This window comes from Mobula hypostoma, chromosome 22, assembly GCF_963921235.1.
Source record: "Mobula hypostoma chromosome 22, sMobHyp1.1, whole genome shotgun sequence".
Classification (NCBI taxonomy): Eukaryota; Metazoa; Chordata; class Chondrichthyes; order Myliobatiformes; family Myliobatidae; genus Mobula; species Mobula hypostoma.
In genome coordinates, this window is record NC_086118.1 from 46,259,519 (window position 1) to 46,277,790 (window position 18,272).

Below are 18,272 nucleotides of genomic sequence, written 5' to 3' on the forward strand. Positions count from 1 at the left end.
TTCAGGTCAGCGGGTCTATACTGGCCCCCAGCAGACCAATCCCATCAGGCCATGCATCTTCTTTCATTCCTGTAACCCATGTTTCCTTGGATGCCTATCAACTGTCCTTCCACCCTTCCCCGCCCCAATTACTCTGCTACCCACCTACACTTGGGGCACATTAGAGCAACCAAACGCCCAGTCCCGATGCAAGGTTTCGACCCGAAGTGTCAGCGCATCACTTCCCCTCCCACAGCTGCTGCTCGAGCCTCCAGCGGATGGTTTGTCGCCCCAGATAACAGCGTCAGCAGCTTCTGGCATCTCCTGACCCACCTGCTCGGTCTTGGGACGTGGGAGGGAACCGCAGCGCCCCAGGCAAACCCGCACCAGCCCACGGAGAGCAGACACCAACAGCGTCCGAGGGCAGGATTGAACCGGGGTCACTGCAGCTACAGGGGCAGAAGCATGAACTGTGGCAACACTGCACCCACTTCCCCCGAGCCCACGCTTTATTGCTGAGCACAGGTAGGCCCACAGTCACAACAAGAATGGATCCCACCCACCCGCCCGCCACTGGCATTATGAATCACAGCTCACAACTTTCCTCATCTTCATGTACGCAACCCCACGTCTAACGGGAGGGTTACAACAATTTTCTTTAACCATCACTTCTACATTCTAATGCGCAACTTAGAGGCAGACAATGAATCTTAAGTAGGTTGTTAAGAATGACAGACACAGGAGACTGCAGATGCTGAAAACCTCCCTCTCATGGTCCACTGTCCTGTCCAATCAGATTCCTTCATCTTCAGCCCTTTACCTCTTCTACCTATCACCTCCCAGCTTCTTACTTCATCCCTCCCCGGCCCCCCCCACCAACCCAACTTGCCCCTCACCTATCGGCTGCCATCTTGACTCCTTCCTCATTTCTTCCCCACCCCCCCCCCCGCACCCCAGCTCATTAATCTGGTCTCTGCCCCCTTCCTTTCCAGTCCTGAGGAAAGGTCTCGGCTGGAAATGTCGACTGGATGCTGCCTGACCAGCTGAGTTCTTCTGGCAAGTTGTGCGTGCTGCCGCCGATACAAGCGAGTGGCTATGCTGTCAATCGGCTCGCCAGGTCTCTTGGAGACCGATAGAATTCTACCGGCCAGGAACAAAGTGGTAATGCTCCTCACCGGAGGATGGTCAAGGAGTTAAGAGAATGAACAAGTCTCAGGGATAAGGGAGCCTGAGGTCCAAGCCAATAGCTCCCTGCAAGCGGCCACACATTGTGCGGTTGGTAAAGACACATGGCTTGTACGCCTTCGTTAGTCATGGCATTAAGCTGAACGGTCAGGAAGTAATGGTGTTGCTTTATAAAACTGAGTCTGGAGTATTCAGCATCAGAGTTTTTGTTTATCAGTCTTTGTGTGTAGTTTTTCCACTGATTCTATTGTATACCTTTGTTCGACTGTGAATGCCCGCAAGAAAGTGAATCTCAAGGTAGTGTATGGTGACAGACTTTAATAATAAATTTACTTTCAACTTTGAATAGAAGGACGCTCCTTTAGGATGGAAATGGGGAAGAGCTTCTTTAGCCGGAGGATAGTGAGTCTAGCCTAAGTTCCCGCTGCTGCCTGTGAGGAGTTTGTACGTTCTCCCCATGACCATGTGGGTTTCCTCCAGATGCCCTGGTTTCCTCCCACAGTCCAAAAACATGTCAGTTGGTACTTTAACTGGTCATTATGAACTGTCCTGTGAGTGGGCTAGGGTTAAGTCGGGGGTTGCTGGGCAATGCGGCCTAGAGGCCAATAGAGCCTGATCCACACTCTATCCTGAAAGATAAATAGAAGCATTGATCGTGTGGATAGTGCAAACAGGAGGAAATCTGCAGATGCTGGAGATTCGAGCAACACACACAAAATGCTGGTGGAATGCAGCAGGCCAGGCAGCATCTATAGGAAGAGGTACAGTCGACGTTTCGGGCCAAGACCCTTCGTTAGGACTAACTGAAAGAAGAGATTTGGAAGTGGGAGGGAGAGGGGGAGATCCGAAATGATAGGAGAAGACAGGAGGGGGAGGGATGGAGCCAAGAGCTGGAAAGTTGATTGGCAAAAGGGATACGAGGCTGGAGAAGGGAGAGGATCATGGGACGGGAGGCCTAGGGAGAAAGAAAGGGGGAGGGAAGCAGCAGAGGATGGGCAAGGAGTTATAGTGAGAGGGAGAGAGAGAAAAAAAGAGAAAAAAGGGGAAATAAAGAAAATAAATACAAAGAAGGAAGGAAGGAAGAAAGGAAGGGAGGGAGGGAGGGATGGGGTGCGAAGAGGAGGTGGGGCATTAACAGAAGTTAGAGAAGTTAATGTTCATGCCATCAGGTTGGAGGCTACCTAGACGGTATATAAGGTGTTGTTCCTCCAACCTGAGTGTGGCTTCATCTTGACAGTAGAGGAGGCCGTGGATAGACATATCAGAATGGGAATGGGACATGGAATTAAAGTGTGCGGCCGATGGGAGATCCTGCTTTCTCTGGCGGACAGAGCGTAGGCGTTCAGTGAAACGGTCTCCCAGATCGTGTAGATAGTCAGAGGCTTTTTCCCAGGGCTGAAATGGCTAGCACGAGAGGGCATAGTTTTAAGGTGCTTGGAAGTAGGTTCAGAGGAGACGTCAGGGGTAAGTTGTTTTCTCTTTTTTTTAAAAAAAACGCAGAGAGTGGTGACTGCATGGAATGGGCTGCCGGTGGCGGTGGTAGAGTCAGAAACAATTGGGTCTTTTAATAAGCTCCTGGAAATAAATACATGGAGATTTAAAAAAAATAGAGGGCTATGGGTAAGCCTTGGTAGTCCTAAGGTAAGGACATGTTCAGCACAGCTTTCTGGGCCGAAGGGCCTGCATTGTGCTGTGGGTTTTCTATGTTCTATGTTCTAAATAATGAAATGTGCCTAAGACTTTTTAACAGTGCTGTATACAGAGGTATAAAAAAATTTAAGGGAAATGCAAGCAAGCTTTCTCCACTGAGGTTGGGTGAGACGAAAGCTAGAAGATTTAGGGTGAAAGATGAAATATTTAAGGGGAACAGAAAGAGGATCCTCTTCACTCAGAGAGTGGTGCCAGTGTGGAATGAGCTGCCAGTGGAAGTGGTAGATGCGCGTTAAAATGGAATAGATATTTGGCTAAGAAACATGGGTGGGAGGGCTATGGTCCAGGTGCGGGTCAACTGGACTGGGCACAATAACAGTTCAGCACAGACTAGATGGGCTGAAGGGCAACGTTCACATCTTTTGCTACTAGCACACAAAGGAATTTAAACTGCGCACAAAAGGTTGTACCCTCTTCCTCGTTGGCATGTTAAGTATATTTCACGATCGTACACAAATCACATTTCATTTTCCAGTTTCTGATGCAGACGATGTTGACAGTGTGGGGTTTGCGATGATTTGTCTGCAGATTTTAGAACTGGCTTATTTATACTGTTTTTATTGTAGAAATTATTCAGGCCTAGGGAGGCCTGAATAATTGTCACTAGGCAAAAAAAATTGCACAGCACAGGATTTTTGCGTACACTGGTCATTACAAATTAGAGGGAACATTGCTGAAGGTCCTGTTTCTGCGCTATCACTCAATTCAGTGCCATTACCCAGTGGATCTGTAAACTATCAAGTCATGATCCCATTCCCTCTTTTCCAGGGACTACCTTCCACCTCATTCCTACACTCCAATTAATGAACCCAGGCAGTCCAGTCGAGAAGTGAACAACCTTATCCCGACTCCCTCTCCGGAGGGAGGAGAAGATGGCGACGCGACGCAGCGCACTCAGCCATTCCAACTGATATCGTATGTGTAACTTGGGGCCATGCACAATCCGGATTTGATGGAGACAGCCGTGAGAAGCACGGAGGAACATCTGGAGTAAATTCTGAAATGCCTGCTTTGCTGCTGCTACCGTGCGATCGAGAATCTCCGGAGACGAAGGCCCCAAATCCTCGGCTTTGCCTATTGCCTGTTGCCGGGGCCGGGGTCGAAGCGCTTGGCAGAGATGGTGCTCGGTGTCGGAGAGCTGGTTGGAGGCTCGGAGTTTTCAGACGGACTCCGAGTCGGACTGTGGTCGGATGCTTCCAGGATGCTGCATCGGCAAGTTTGCAGCGCTGGACGTTCACCGTCTGCGTGAGATGATGGGACTTTCAAGAGACTTTGAGACTTTTACTGTGCCATGGTCTGTTCTCATCAAATTACGGTATTGCTTTGCACTGTTGTAACTATATGTTATAATTATGTGGTTTTTGTTAGTTTTTCAGTCTGGGTCTGTCCTGTGTTTCTGCGATATCACACTGGAGGAATATTGTATCATTTCTTAATGCATGCATTACTAAATGACAATAAAAGAGGACTGTGTGTCCTCATAATCATCATCATCTCCATCACCAACTTCAAATAACCGTGATTCGCTGGTTACTTACGTGGGACTTGCCTGTGGCTGCTCGAAAACCTCCTTTGATAACTTCAGCCCTCGGTTCTTTTTCTTACCTGTGGAGACACAAGTTAAGACAGAGAGGGGGGAGAATCAGTTGCTGTCTTGCACTTCTTCTCTCAGGCCCTACCAACACAGCTGCTTTTGCAGTAACATCGTAAGCATATCTGGGAATCCTCCGGACAGTTTATGTGCCTTGGTGACTGTTGCCTTGAACAGGCAGTGCAGTAGCCGCCAACCACCAAAATAGATGCGTATGCGGAGGGGAGGAAACCGACCATATGCCACTCCCAAATATTTGGCAAGAGCAAAGCACAAATAAAGAAACACCAGGCTTAATAATATTGTTTAATTGCCAGTGCATTTTCCTTGCTCAGTCATTAGTCATCGAGCACAATAGCACAGAAACAGGCCCATTTAGTCTGTGGTGAATTGTTTTCCAGCTTAGTCTAATCTACCGATACCAAGACCGTAACCCTCTATAACTCTCCCATCCACCTAGCAAAGTTCTCTTAAATACTGCAATTAAACCTGCATCTAGCACTTCCCTTTTCTCCTCCTGCACTGCTTATTTAACATATAATATATAGATTTCTAACCTTAATTTATTTTTTTTAATTTTGTATTGCCATGTACTACTGCCGCATAACAAATTTCACGACATACACCAGTGATATTAAACCTGATTCTAATTCTGATTCCACTTTAGTTCATTCTACACTCAAACCACCCTCTGAGTGAAGTTCTCCCTCAGATCCCCTTTCAATGTCACCTTTCCAATGGCCTCTCGTTCTAGTCACAACCAGCCTGAGAGTGAAAACCCTGCATCCATTCATCCTATCTGTACCCCCTTAAAAAAAAGAGGGCTATGGGTAACCCTAGGTAATTTCTAAAGTACGTATGTGTTCGGCACAGCATTGTGGGCCAAAGGGCCTGTATCGTGCTGTAGGTTTTGCTATGTTTCTAGTCTTGTATTAATTCTGTAAGAGCTCCCGTCATTCTTCTATGCCCCAGAGAATAAAGTACTATCTTAATTAACTTTTGTACTAAGCGATTCTAGCCATTTTTTCCTATGGTTATAATCCATGTATCAAACAATATTGATTAGTTTTCCCGTAGGTAGATGGCCAGAACTGCACAGAGCACTCCAAATTTGGCCTCACACAAGTCTTACACAACTTCAACATAACCTCCTTTTCAGCTGTGTACGCACATCTACTGATGCTTCTGGACACATCTTCAGTGATGTTCCTGGAATTATCAGGTGTTTCGGGTCTTTCAACATCATACAACCTCCTCCAGGTGACCCAGCCGGGGCTGATCAGACCCCAGCTTGTGTCCAGATGGCTAGCTATTTATGGACTCCATGGCTCCCCTCCTTTGAGCCACAGCCATCTTGAGGCCCTCTCTGCCGCATCGGTGGTACTGCGGATGGCTCTCCTCTTCCTCTCTCCCCCTGGATGCCCAAAATGCTGAAGGCTCTAACTAAAGAACAGGCTACGAATCCCCTACAACCAACCTCCACTGGGAGACACCTCGCTCTCCATCCAGCCTGCTGACAGTTGCTGACCAGTCCTGCGTACTTGGAGAGCTTCCTTTCAAAGGCCTCTTCCAAGATATCTTCCCATGGGACTGTCAGCTCCAGCAGCACCACTTGCTCAGTAGACTCAGACACTAGGACAATGTCTGGTCGCAGGGTGGTGGCTGCGATATGGTTGGGGAACTTCAGCTGCCGTTCGAGGTCCACCAACAGCTGCCAGTCCCTTGCAGAGGTCAGGATGTCTGCAGATGTTCTTTTGGCAGGTATTGGCTGCTCCCCAGCTCTGACAAAGGCAATGGTCTGCTTACAACTAGTCCTAAAATAATTAAAGTGGACTTCAGCGGAAATAAATGTCCAGAAATGGGCTGGGATGAAGGACCTGTTTCCATGCTGTACAAATCTATGACTACAACCCTTGTATATGTTTAGTACAGCCAATCAAAGGCATGGTCATCTGCCACTTGCATAATTCCCAATGGAAGGAAGATTTATTGAGAGAAATCGCAGAATTAACAGTTCTTCTGAAGAAGCTGAAACCTCAGCTTCAAGTGTTTTTGGTTTAAGAAAGAAAATGTGTTCAAGGTCTGTAGTTTCCACCACTCACCCCACGTACATACTCTTCAAACCTGACCCAGTTGGAAAACTGCTCAATACATGGAAGCCTTTGTCCCTGTTACGTCGAGCCGGTAGCAACTCAGGATACAACAACTGAAAAGATTTCCATATGCAGAGAAGTTTTATTTTTTATTTAGTTAGAGACAGACCCTTCCGGCCCCACAACCCCATGCCAACTGATTACAACCCTATGACCAATTAACCTAGTAACATAAAATCCTCACTCTTGTTTTACTTGCAGAAACCTACACTGGTGACCCCGATGCTGTAGGACAATTCCAGAGTTATTCAATATGTCGGCCAATGCTGTCGCTCTAGGACAATTCCAGAGTTTGGGAGGAAAAATGCTGTCGTTTGGTTCATACAGGCTGAGGCCCAGCTCGCTCTGTGAGAAATCTCCACTGACAACACCAAATATTTCTATGTGGTAGTGTCGCTCAGCGACTATATGGCAGCGAGAGTGGTGAGTCCGCTTGAACACCCACCTACACACGATAAAAACCAATCGCCGAAAACTCACCTTTTACAGACTCTTGGAATATTGGAGTCCGAGTTGCTCTCCTTGCCCGGTCTCAGCAATGGTAGCCCTTCAGAGCTAATGGACCACATGCTGCCTCTCCTGGGCAATCAATATCTTTGCTTTATTTTTTAAAGAACTCTTCATGCAGCAAATGCCTGATCCCGTTCACCTAACCCTCACTAATGCACCCATGATGGACTATAGGGAGCTTGCCAAAATGGCTGACAGTCTACACATAGCTAGGCAGCAGTGCATCACTCCTCCTTTCCCTACCTCAGTAAGCCCGGTCAGCAAGGCCCCCTGACAAAAGAACATCCGCAGCTGCGATACACACAATGGCGGGCCTGTGCTTTTACCGTGCTCGCTTTGGTAGGAACGCTAGGGAGTGTCAACTGCCTTACAGCGTCGACAGAGACAGTGCATCAGGACATCAGCGGTCTGTGAACACGGTGGGTTCCAGTTGCCAGGGTCGTCTACTATTCATTACAGACACCCTTTCGAGGCAACGTTTCCTGTGCGACACGGGAGCTCAAGTGAGTGTGCTGCTAGCACCACCTATTGATGAGAAGGCAAAGAGCGACGAAATCTTGCTGGAGACCGCCAAAGAAGCAGGATCTAGACCTACAGGACACAACGGGTGGCGCTCTGTTTCAGTGGGCGATGTGACACAGGGGACTTCGCCCTGGCTAAAGTGGCTCAGCGCACGTTTTCTGTGTGCCCAAGGGCTTCGGGTCATTGTCCTGCTCCCCCAGTAAGCTCCCAGCCACGACTGTCAAGCATATGCACCACTACATGTGAGTTTATTTGACTGGTGGGCAAATTCCCAAACCTCAACAAGCCCACATTCTCCACTACAGTCACAAAACGTTGGGGTCGAGCACCACCTTCCTCAAAACTGGCCAACCAGTCCATGCCCACGAGCGGTAGAACTCACCCAGAAAATCTGGCAACAGCGAAGGCAGAGTTTGCCAACATGGAAAGACACTGAAATGTTTACCAGACAAATAGCCCCTGGGATTCACCCCTCCATACGGTCCTCAAGTCCAATGGTGGCTACCGCCCACAAGGAGATTACCAACGCCTTAACGAGGCCACCACCCCTGATCATTACCTGGTCCCACACATTCAAGACTTTTTGGCACATTTAGAGAAAGTTAAATTTTTCCAAAGTCGATATAGTTAGGGGCTCACATCAGGAGCCTGTGTGCTCAGAGGCCACACCCAAAACAGCTGTGATAATCCCATTTGGCCTTTTTGCCGGCCGCTTGGACTGAAAAAATGCAACACAGACTTCCCATCAGCTGATGGACTCTGTATTAAAAGACTTTTCTTTTTGTGTACCTGGTTGACATACCAGTGCATCCAAATCTGAACAAATATCTCGCCTCCGCACACTTTTGAAGAGCTTAAGCCAACAAGGGTTGATTAGTAACCCTGCTAAATGCCATCTGAGTGTCAACCGTTGACTTGCTCGGCCATCATATCTCCACAGAAAGTGCAAACCCCTCCTATCAAAAGTAACCACGATTATGGATTTCCCACCGCCCTGCACTACTAAGAAATTACAGGAGATTTTAGATATGGTGAATTCTATCACCACTTCATTCTGCGAGCTGTTGAACTTACATTACACTTAAGGGCAACACCCCTAATCACATGTTTGACTGGTCAGCAGCTTCAGACTATGCCATGGGTGCTGCGCGCGAACAACTGGTCAGAGCCGTGGGGCAGCCACTTGCCACCGTCAGTCGGCAGCTCCATCCCCGCCGGAAGGAAGCACAGCACGTTTGACCATGACCCTCCCGGTCTCTATCTGGCTGACTGCCATTTGTGTTTTCTTCTCCAGGGTCGCCATTTCACAGAGTTCGTCGATCACAAACCCCTCGTACATGCAATGGCCAAAATATCAGGCGCTTGGTCAGCACGGCGGCAACACCAGCACCTGGCCTACATATCCGAGTTCACAGCGGATATACAACATATTAAGGGGAAAAATAATCCCGCGACTAACTGGCTTTCACGGCCAGGCGACCAGACCATCGCATAGGGGTTGATTACACCGGCATGCCAGCCGACCAAATTACTGACCCAGAGGACCAGGCTTACCGAATAGCAGGCAGGGGCCTGCAGTTGGCTGACATTAAGTTTGGGGAAGCTGGGGTTTCTCTCCTGTGTGACGTCTCATCCGGTTGACCCCGCCCCACTGTGCCTGCAAACTAGAGACGGACGGTTTTCCACTCCGTACATGGCGCCTCGCATTCAGGCCAGAGGCCGCACCACAGAAACTGGCTGCACTGAAGTTTGTTTGGCACAGCCTCAGAAAGGACGTGCGTAATTGGACTGCAGTTTGTGTGGAGTGCCAGCGGGCAAAAAGTAACCGCCATGTTCAGGCGCCACCAGCACCTCTTGAGGCCCCCGGCTGACGGTCTGACCATGTCAAAGAGGACCCTGTTGCTCCCGTGGTTTCACACACCTTCTTACCATGGTGGACCGTACCACCAGGTGGCCAGAGGTCTTCCCTCTAGTCTCGACAACAACCCCAGATGTGGCTCGGGCATTCATCAGCACCTGGGTTGCTCAGCTTGGCACCCCATCTGGGCACCCCTCCTTTCAGGCTTCCGTGTTGGCATGATCGGTTCCCATGGTCCGGCCGGGGTTCAGAACTGCTCCAAAGGAGGACCTGCAGTCATCCGTGGCCGAGTTGGTATACGGACACCTGCTACGAGTGCCAGGTGATCTCATTCCTGACGCCACGACCGCCTGGTCGGCCTCTGAACAGCGTTCCACCCTCCTCAGTAAATTCAACTCCTTTTCGCCTATTCCCACCTCTCATCAGGGCGTGCAGCATCCTTGGGCCCTTGCTGACCTACATTTTGCCTCATCTGTTTCCATCCACCATGACACACACCAACATCCCCTCAGGCCCCCTTACGACGTTCCCGTTCCACATTTTGAAACGGAGAGACAAGACTTTTATCATAGATAAGAGGAGTAAACCTGAACACATTTCGAACGATCCCCTTAAAGCCGCCCGCCAAGATTGGGACTATGGCCCTAGTGTCACAACATGACCATGAGCGTGTCAATGCTCCTCTGGGTGAGCCAGATGAACCTGCTATTCCTCCATCCACGGGACACACAGCTCCAGACGGGCTTGCAATGCCGGTTTTACTGAATTCTGGGGGGCCCTGTGTAGGCTAACGTAACCGGGAGAAATGTACGTAATCCACAACCACCAACATTGAGTTGGGCTTCACTTTAAGAGGCTGGTCTGACGTGATGGCGTAATTACGTAAAAGATTCTTAGCGCACTTTTGTGTGTAGGTTTTGGAGTTCAATAAGTGTTATAGATTTTGTGAAACATAAAACTCCTCACTTCATTTTATTTATGGAAACCTACAAATTATTTACAGTGAGTATATGTATATTAAAGAGTTAAATTAAAAATAGTGCAAAAACGGAAATAGTAAAAGTGAGGTAGTGTTCATGGCTTCAGTGTCCATTTAGGAATCAGATGGCAGAAAGGAAGAAGCTGTTCCTGAATCGCTGAGTGTGTGCCTTCAGGCTTCTATACCTCCTTCCTGGCGGTAACAATGAGAAGAGGACATGTTCTGGGTGATGGGGGTCCTTAGTAAGGGACACCACCGTTCCAAGGCACTGCTCCTTTAAGATATCTTGGATACTATGGAGGCTGGTACTCAAGATAGAAACATGGAAACATAGAAAATAGGTGCAGGAGTAGGCCATTCGGCCCTTCGAGCCTGCACCGCCATTCAGTACGATCATGGCTGATCATGAAGATGAAGCTAACTAATTTTTACAACTTTCTCTAGCTTCTTTCAATCCTGTACAGTAGCCACCCACCCCCCCCCCACCCCCAACACACCAGACAGAGATGCAGCCAATCAGAATGTTCTCCTCAGTACATCTGTAGAAGTCTGAGTGTTTCAGGTGACAAGCCAAACCTCCTCAAAGTCCTAATAAAACACAGCCACTTACTGCCTTTTTTTTATAGTTTCATCGATATGTTGGGACCAGGTTAGATCCTCAGAGAAATTAACAACCAGGAACTTGAAGCTGCTCACTCTCTCCTTTCTGAACCCTCCATTAGGATTGGTTCATGTTCCCTCATCCTAGCCTTTCTGAAGTCCTCAATCAGCTCTTTGGTCTTACTGACCTTGAGTGCAAGGTTGTTGCTGTGGCACCACTCAACTAGCTGGTATATCTCACTCCTGTACACCCTCTCATCTCCATCTGAGATTCTGCCAACAATCAGCAAATTTATACATGGCACTTGAGCTATACCTAGTCACACAGTCATGGGTATAGAGAGAGGAGAGCAGGGGGTTAAGCACACAGCCCTGTTGACCACCAGCTAGGAGGTGTTATTACCAATCCGCACAGATCGGTAATAATGCTTTTGGAAACAGAAAATTATGAAAATATTCGGTACAATGGACAGCAACTGTGAAGAGAGAACCAGAGAACCAGAGTTAGTATTTCAGGCCGGTGAAGGTTATCAACCTGAAGTTTTATATCTACTTCTCTCTCCATGGATGCAGCCTGACCTGCTGACTATTTCCAACCTTTTCTGCTTTCACTGTAAACTAGATTTATGAGATACAACACGAAATAGGCCCTTCCGGCCCTTTCAGCCGTGCCACCCAGCAAACTCCGACTCAACCCTAGCCTAATCACAAAACAATTTACAATGATCATTAAGCCGACTAACCACTATGTCTTTGGACTGCGGGAGGAAACCAGAGCACCCGGAAGAAACCCATGCAGTCACGGGGAGAACGTACAAACTCCTTACAGGCAGCAGCGGGAACTGAACTCGGGTCGCTGGGACTGTAAAGCGTTGTGCTAACCACTACGGTACCGTGCCCCCTACTGACCATGCTCCCATGAAGCAGTTTCCAAGTCTGTCAATTAGGTAATTCAATATTTAAGTAAATGTATGACCATTTATGTCCTCAAACACAGCCAAGTCAACAATACATATTCACCTAGCTTTTTAAAAAAACTGGTTACTAACCAATATTTAGTTAAATTATTTTTTAAGAAATGAAATGCTTCATTTTAAACATGCCCATATCAGAACACTGCAGTAAAACAATAACTCAATCATTTGACCTTACAAGCTAGTTACTCTTGCTTCCTCTTATTCCTGTGGTTAGGAAGTGGTTTACAATTTAAAACAATCAAATAATGCAATAGGGTTATCTGTCCTCACATTTTTCTCTCAATTACTTCAGGTATTACTTGTTTTTTGGAAGTGACTGAAGAGCTGCCAACTGTACACAGAAACATAGAAAACCTACAGCACAATACAGGCCCTTCGGCCCACAAAGCTGTACCAAACATGTCCTTACCTTAGAACTAGGCTTACCCATAGCCCTCTATTTCTCTAAGCTCCATGTATCCATCCAGGAGTCTCTTAAAAGACCCCATCATTTCCGCCTCCACCACCGCCACCAGCAGCCCATTCCACCTACTCACCACTCTCTGCGTAAAAAAACTTACCCCTGTCATCTCCTCTGTACCTGCTTCTAAGCACCTTAAAACTATGCCCTCTCGTGCTAGCCATTTCAGCCCAGGAAAAAAGCCTCTATCTACACGATCAATACTCTCATTATCTTGTAACACCTCTATCAGGTCACCTCTTATCCTCCGTCGCTCCAAGGAAAAAAGGCAAAGTTCACTCAACCTATTCTCATAAGGCATGCTCCTTGTAAATCTCCTCTGCACCCTTTCTGAGGTTTCCATGTCCTTCCTGTAGTGAGACGACCAGAATTGAGCACAGTACTCCCAGAGAGGACTGACTAAGGTCCTATATACAGTGGCACGCAAAAGTTAGGGCATCCCGGTCAAAATTTCTGTTACTGTGAATAGCTAAGCGAGTAAAAGGTGACCTGATTTCCAAAAGGCATAAAGTTAAAGATGACACATTTCTTTAATTCTTGAGCAAGATTACTTTTATTTCCATCTTTTACAGTTTCAAAATAACAAAAAAGGAAAAGGGCCCCAAGCAAAAGTTTGGGCACCCTGCATGGTCAGTACTTAGCAACACCCCCTTTGGCAAGTATCACAGCTTGTAAACGCTTTCTGGGAGATTGTTTGGGGGATTTTCGCCCATTCTTCCTTGCAAAAGGCTTCTAGTTCTGTGAGATTCTTGGGCCGTCTTGCATGCACTGCTCTTTTGAGGTCTAGTCACAGATTCTCGATGATGTTTAGGTCAGGGGACTGTGAGGGCCATGGCAAAACCTTCAGCTTGCGCCTCTTGAGGTAGACCATTGTGGATTTTGAGGTGTGTTTAGGGTCATTATCCTGTTGTAGAAGCCATCCTCTTTTCATCTTCAGCTTTTTTACAGAGGATGTGATGTTTGCTTCCAGAATTTGCTGGTATTTAATTGAATTCATTCTTCCCCCTACCAGTGAAATGTTCCCCGTGCCACTGGCCGTAACACAAGCCCCATGTTTAACAGCTGGAGAGGTGCTCTTTTCACGAAATTCTGCACCTTTTTTTCTCCAAACATACCTTTGCTCATTGTGGCCAAAAAGTTCTATTTTAACTTCATCAGTCCACAGGACTTGTTTCCAATATGCATCAGGCTTATTTAGATGTTCCTTTGCAAACTTCTGATGCTGAATTTTGTGGTGAGGACGCAGGAAAGGTTTTCTTCTGATGACTCTTCCATGAAGGTCCTATCTGTGCAGGTGTCACTGCACAGTAGAACAGTGCACCACCCCGTCTGCTAAATCTTCCTGAAGGCCTTTTGCAGTCATACAGGGGTTTTGAGTTGCCTTTCTAGCAACCCTCCGAGTAGTTCGCTTGGAAAGTTTTCTTGGTCTTCCAGACCTCTGCCGTTTCTTAATTACATTACAAACTGAGGAAACAGCTACCTGAAAACGCTTTGCTATCTTCTTATAGCCTCCTGCTTTGTGGGCATCATTTATTTTAATTTCCAGAGTGCTAGGCAGCTGCTTACAGGAGCCCATGGCTGCTAATTGTTGGGACAAGGTTTGAGGAGTCAGGGTATTTATGAAGCTTTGAAATTTCTATCACCTGGCCTTTCCTAACGATGACTGCGAAGAAGCCATAGCCCTAACAAGCTAATTAAGGTCTGAGACCTTGGTAAAAGTTATCTGAGAGCTCAAATCTCTTGGGGTGCCCAAACTTTTGCATGGTGCTCCTTTCCTTTTTTTCCACTCTAAAATTGCACAAAACAAAAATAATACACTAATCTTGCTTAAAATGTTGAAAAGAATGTTTCATCTTTAACTTTATGACTTTCGGAGATCAGTTCATTTTCTACTCACTTAAATATTCACAGTAACAGAAATTTTGACCGGGATGCCCAAACTTTTGCATACCACTGTAGCTGCAACATTACCTCTTGGCTCTTAAACTCAATCCCACTATTGATGAAAGCCAATGCACCATATGCCTTCTTAACCACAGAGTCAACCTGCGTAGCAGTTTTGAGTGTCCTATGAACTCAGACCTCAAGATCCCTCTGATCCTCCACACTGCCAATAGTCTTGCCATTAATGCTATATTCTGCCATCATATTTGACCTACCAAAATGAACCACCTCACACTCATCTGGGTTGAACTCCATCTGTCACTTCTCAGCACAATTTTGCATCCTATCAATGTCCCGCTGTAATCTCTGACAGCCCTCCACACTATCCACAACACCTCCAACCTTTCTCTCATCAGTAAATTTACTAACCCATCCCTCCACTTCCTCATCCAGGTCATTTATAAAAATCACAAAGAGCAGAGGCCCCAGAACAGATCCCTGAGGCACTCCACTGGTCATGGGCCTCCATGCAGAATATGACCCATCTACAACCACTCTTTGCCTTCTGTAGGCAAGCCAGTTCTGGATCCACAAAGCAATGTCCCCTTGGATCCCATGCCTCCTTACTTTCTCAATAAGCCTTGCATGGGGTACCTTATCAAATGCCTCGCTGAAATCCATATACATCTATGGCTCTACCTTCATCAATGTGTTTAGTCACATCTGTACAGTGCGTTGCTACATAGAAAACTACTCACAGCTCAGCAGACAATGCGGTAAAATAACAGGACACCTATTCCCTTCTCCAGCCTCCAAAAATATCCTATGTTTCTTCCCTGCAGTAAGGGACATGCACACACCTGCACAGACACATAATCATCCCTGTGAATTCCATAAACCCACTTCCAATCTGACAATCCAGAACAGTGGAGAGGGGGTGCAACAAATATCTCAAGTGATCTATTTTAGTTACGGTCAAAGTAAATTTATTATCAAAGTACATACAAGTCACAATATTCTACCTTGAGATTCATTTTCTTGCAGGCACTTGCAGGAAAATAAAAATACAATAAAATTTTTTTAAAACTACACATAAATAAAAATTAAGACAACATGTTAGAGACACGTTAAGCTAATTCCTGTAGGTAGGTGAACAGAAATGCACCCACAACTCCAAATTTGGCCTCACGAATATAGAACTTCAACACATCTATATTTTAGCATCCAAACCCAAAAAAAATTATATTGAAAGTAGCAAACTGGTGGCGCAACGACATCGGCGCCGGACCCGGGAGCGGAGGTTCCCGAGTTCGAAACTCGTCGGGTCCGCTCCCAAGTACGCTTTCCACCCATGCCGGGTTGAGTGTCGAGATCGCAACTCAACCTCGTGAAATAAAGGAAAAATACTGTGAAAATGTCTGTGAGAAGAGTGTCGCGCCACACAGTCTCTCTCTCTCTCTCTCTCCACGCCTTGTAAAAGCCATGAAAAAGACATCATCACAGACGCACGCACGGACTCACAGACGCGCGCACACACAGACTCGCACGCACACAGGCACACGCCAAAAAAAGAAAAAGGAGGTAGTAAACTGGTAGCATAGCAGCTGGCATAACACTAACACCACCAGGTCAGGCTGAGTCGAGGGTCGGAGCGGGTGTGAGGTCAAGTTGAGGCATATTTGAGGCCAAGTCAGGGCGGGCGGAGCAGAGCTACATCAGAGTAGAGGGGAGGCAGATTTACTGCCTGTCCAACTAGACCGAGGGCGAGGTCTGATCGATACAAGTGCCAGGCCAAGTATGAAAGCTTGAGCACAGGCTGAAACGTGGCAGCCGGGTCCAGGCCCAGAGCTCATCGACGTGACAGGTCCCGGCGCGAGGAATGACCTGATGTTCGGACAATTTAAACACCAGGCCAGATGGATCGTACAGGCAGGGTGTAGGAGTCAAAGGCAAGGGTCGGTCCAGTTCCACTTGGTGCTCTGCAACATTTACTCGGCTCTGCACTGAACTGAGGTTGAGACTGCGGCCTGCTCCAGGCTTTGTGTCCATGGACTCACTTTTGTTCTGAATGCTATTTGCTTACTTTTATTATTTGCACGATTTGTTTTTTTCTCTCTCTGCACACTGAGTGTTTGACAAGTCTTTTTTTAAAAAATGGGTTCTATTGGGTTTCTTTGCTTCATGGTTGCCTATAAGATGAATCTCAGGGTCGTATAATGTACACAAACTTGGATAATAAATGTACTTTGAACTTTGAATTACCTAAAAATAATTTTAGAAGTACAGATGTGGAATAAAATGTGCATAAATACATTAACACCAGCAAGTATCTGCAATGTAAAAAACATTACAGTAAGTGGTTTAAAGTGTTGGCAGTGCAGTGCCTGAGATACAGTGGGGCGGGGGATAACTAGAATGATTGACCGGATTAACTGCCAAGGGGAAGAAACTTTGTGAAGTTTTGTGTTTTAACAGCCCCACAGCATTTTCCAGAAGGGAGTTTGTTGGGTGGGTAGTGTCCACAGTGATTATTCCGGCCTGGATCTTTGTCCTGGACACAGACAAGTCCACAGGTGCCATGGTAGCATAGCGGTGACAGCAACACTATTATAGCTTGGGGCATCAGAGTTCAATTCTGATTTGTCTGTAAGAAGTTTGCACGTGAGCGTGTGGGTTATCGCCAGGTCCTCTGGTTTCCTCCAAAGATGTTTCGGTTAGCAGGTTAATTGGTCACTGTAAATTATCCTGTTACTAGGCTGGAGTTAGATAGGTGGGTCGCTGGGCCAAAGGAGCATGTTCTACACTGTATCTCTAAATAAAGGCCTGCACTGCACCAAACCAGACATTAATGACTGATGGTCATCCCGTCGTCATTGTGTTCGATCGTGGACCTGGGATTCCCACAAGTCAACGACAAAGTCACATTTTCTCAAGGAGGCTCAGAGAACATTCTTGACCCACATCCCTCGTGTACTTCCTTGATGTGACAGAATAGAGTGTCTGTTTTCGGGAGTCTGACATTGAGCATTTGAACAAAAAGTTCCCTGCCCAACAGAACCAGTAACTAAAACCTCAGGGCCAGGGTGCTGATCTGTGAGAGGTTATTCTGGTGTTGGCCCGCTTCTCCTGACAGTGAATTTAGTGGGCTTTGCTTTAGAGGTGACTCTCCATTAGCTGGAGGTGCCTGTTCAAAGAAGTCCAAGTCTCTGAAAGGTATAGAACAGCTGGGCTCCTTGCTGCTTGATAGCCTGTGAATTTTAAGCCCGTGAATTTATTGGTGAGGAGGACAGTGTTGGGCAGGTCATTTTGCATTTTAGGAGTGTAGAAGTACAACACCCAATTACACCCCTGTGACCAATTAACCTACTAACCCATACGCCTCTGGAATGGGGGGGGGGCTGCAGAGAAGAGAACCGGAGCACCGGAGGAAAATGCACGTGGTCACTGGGAGAACGTACAAACTACTTGCAGACGGCAGTGGGAATTGAACCTGGCACTGCAAAAGAGTCACACAAACTCCATGCCACCCCCAGATACTGGTGGAGCTGACCAGAATGTAGGATGGATGTCAAAAGGGCCCATTTCTGTCCTCACTCTATCTTCATGATGCCATCACTTTGGCTTTATGAACATCAGTGCCACATACATTAAAAGTTTCACCTCTGTTTGTTCTTTTCCATCGATGCTGCCTGGCCTGCTGAGTTCATCCAGCATTTTGTGTGTTGCAAAGTAGTACCTACAATCCACCTCAACAACCTCATTCAAATTAACATAAAGCTGCAGATACTGGAAATTACTGGAACCGCTCATCTCCGCTGTACACGTTGGGCAAAAATTTCACCTCTTCACATTTTACCAAGTTCA

General features: G+C 47.0%; 1 protein-coding gene across 2 annotated transcripts in view; it reads right to left on the reverse strand.

The window, feature by feature from the left end:
• LOC134360322 (dual specificity mitogen-activated protein kinase kinase 6) overlaps nt 1–18,272 on the reverse strand; it is a 148,110-nt gene that overhangs the window by 101,940 nt on the left and 27,898 nt on the right. For both annotated transcript variants that reach the window (XM_063074549.1, XM_063074548.1), the window contains exon 2: nt 4,413–4,474. In XM_063074549.1, coding sequence (XP_062930619.1) covers nt 4,413–4,474 — 62 coding nt within the window. The remainder of the gene's footprint in view (nt 1–4,412; nt 4,475–18,272) is intronic.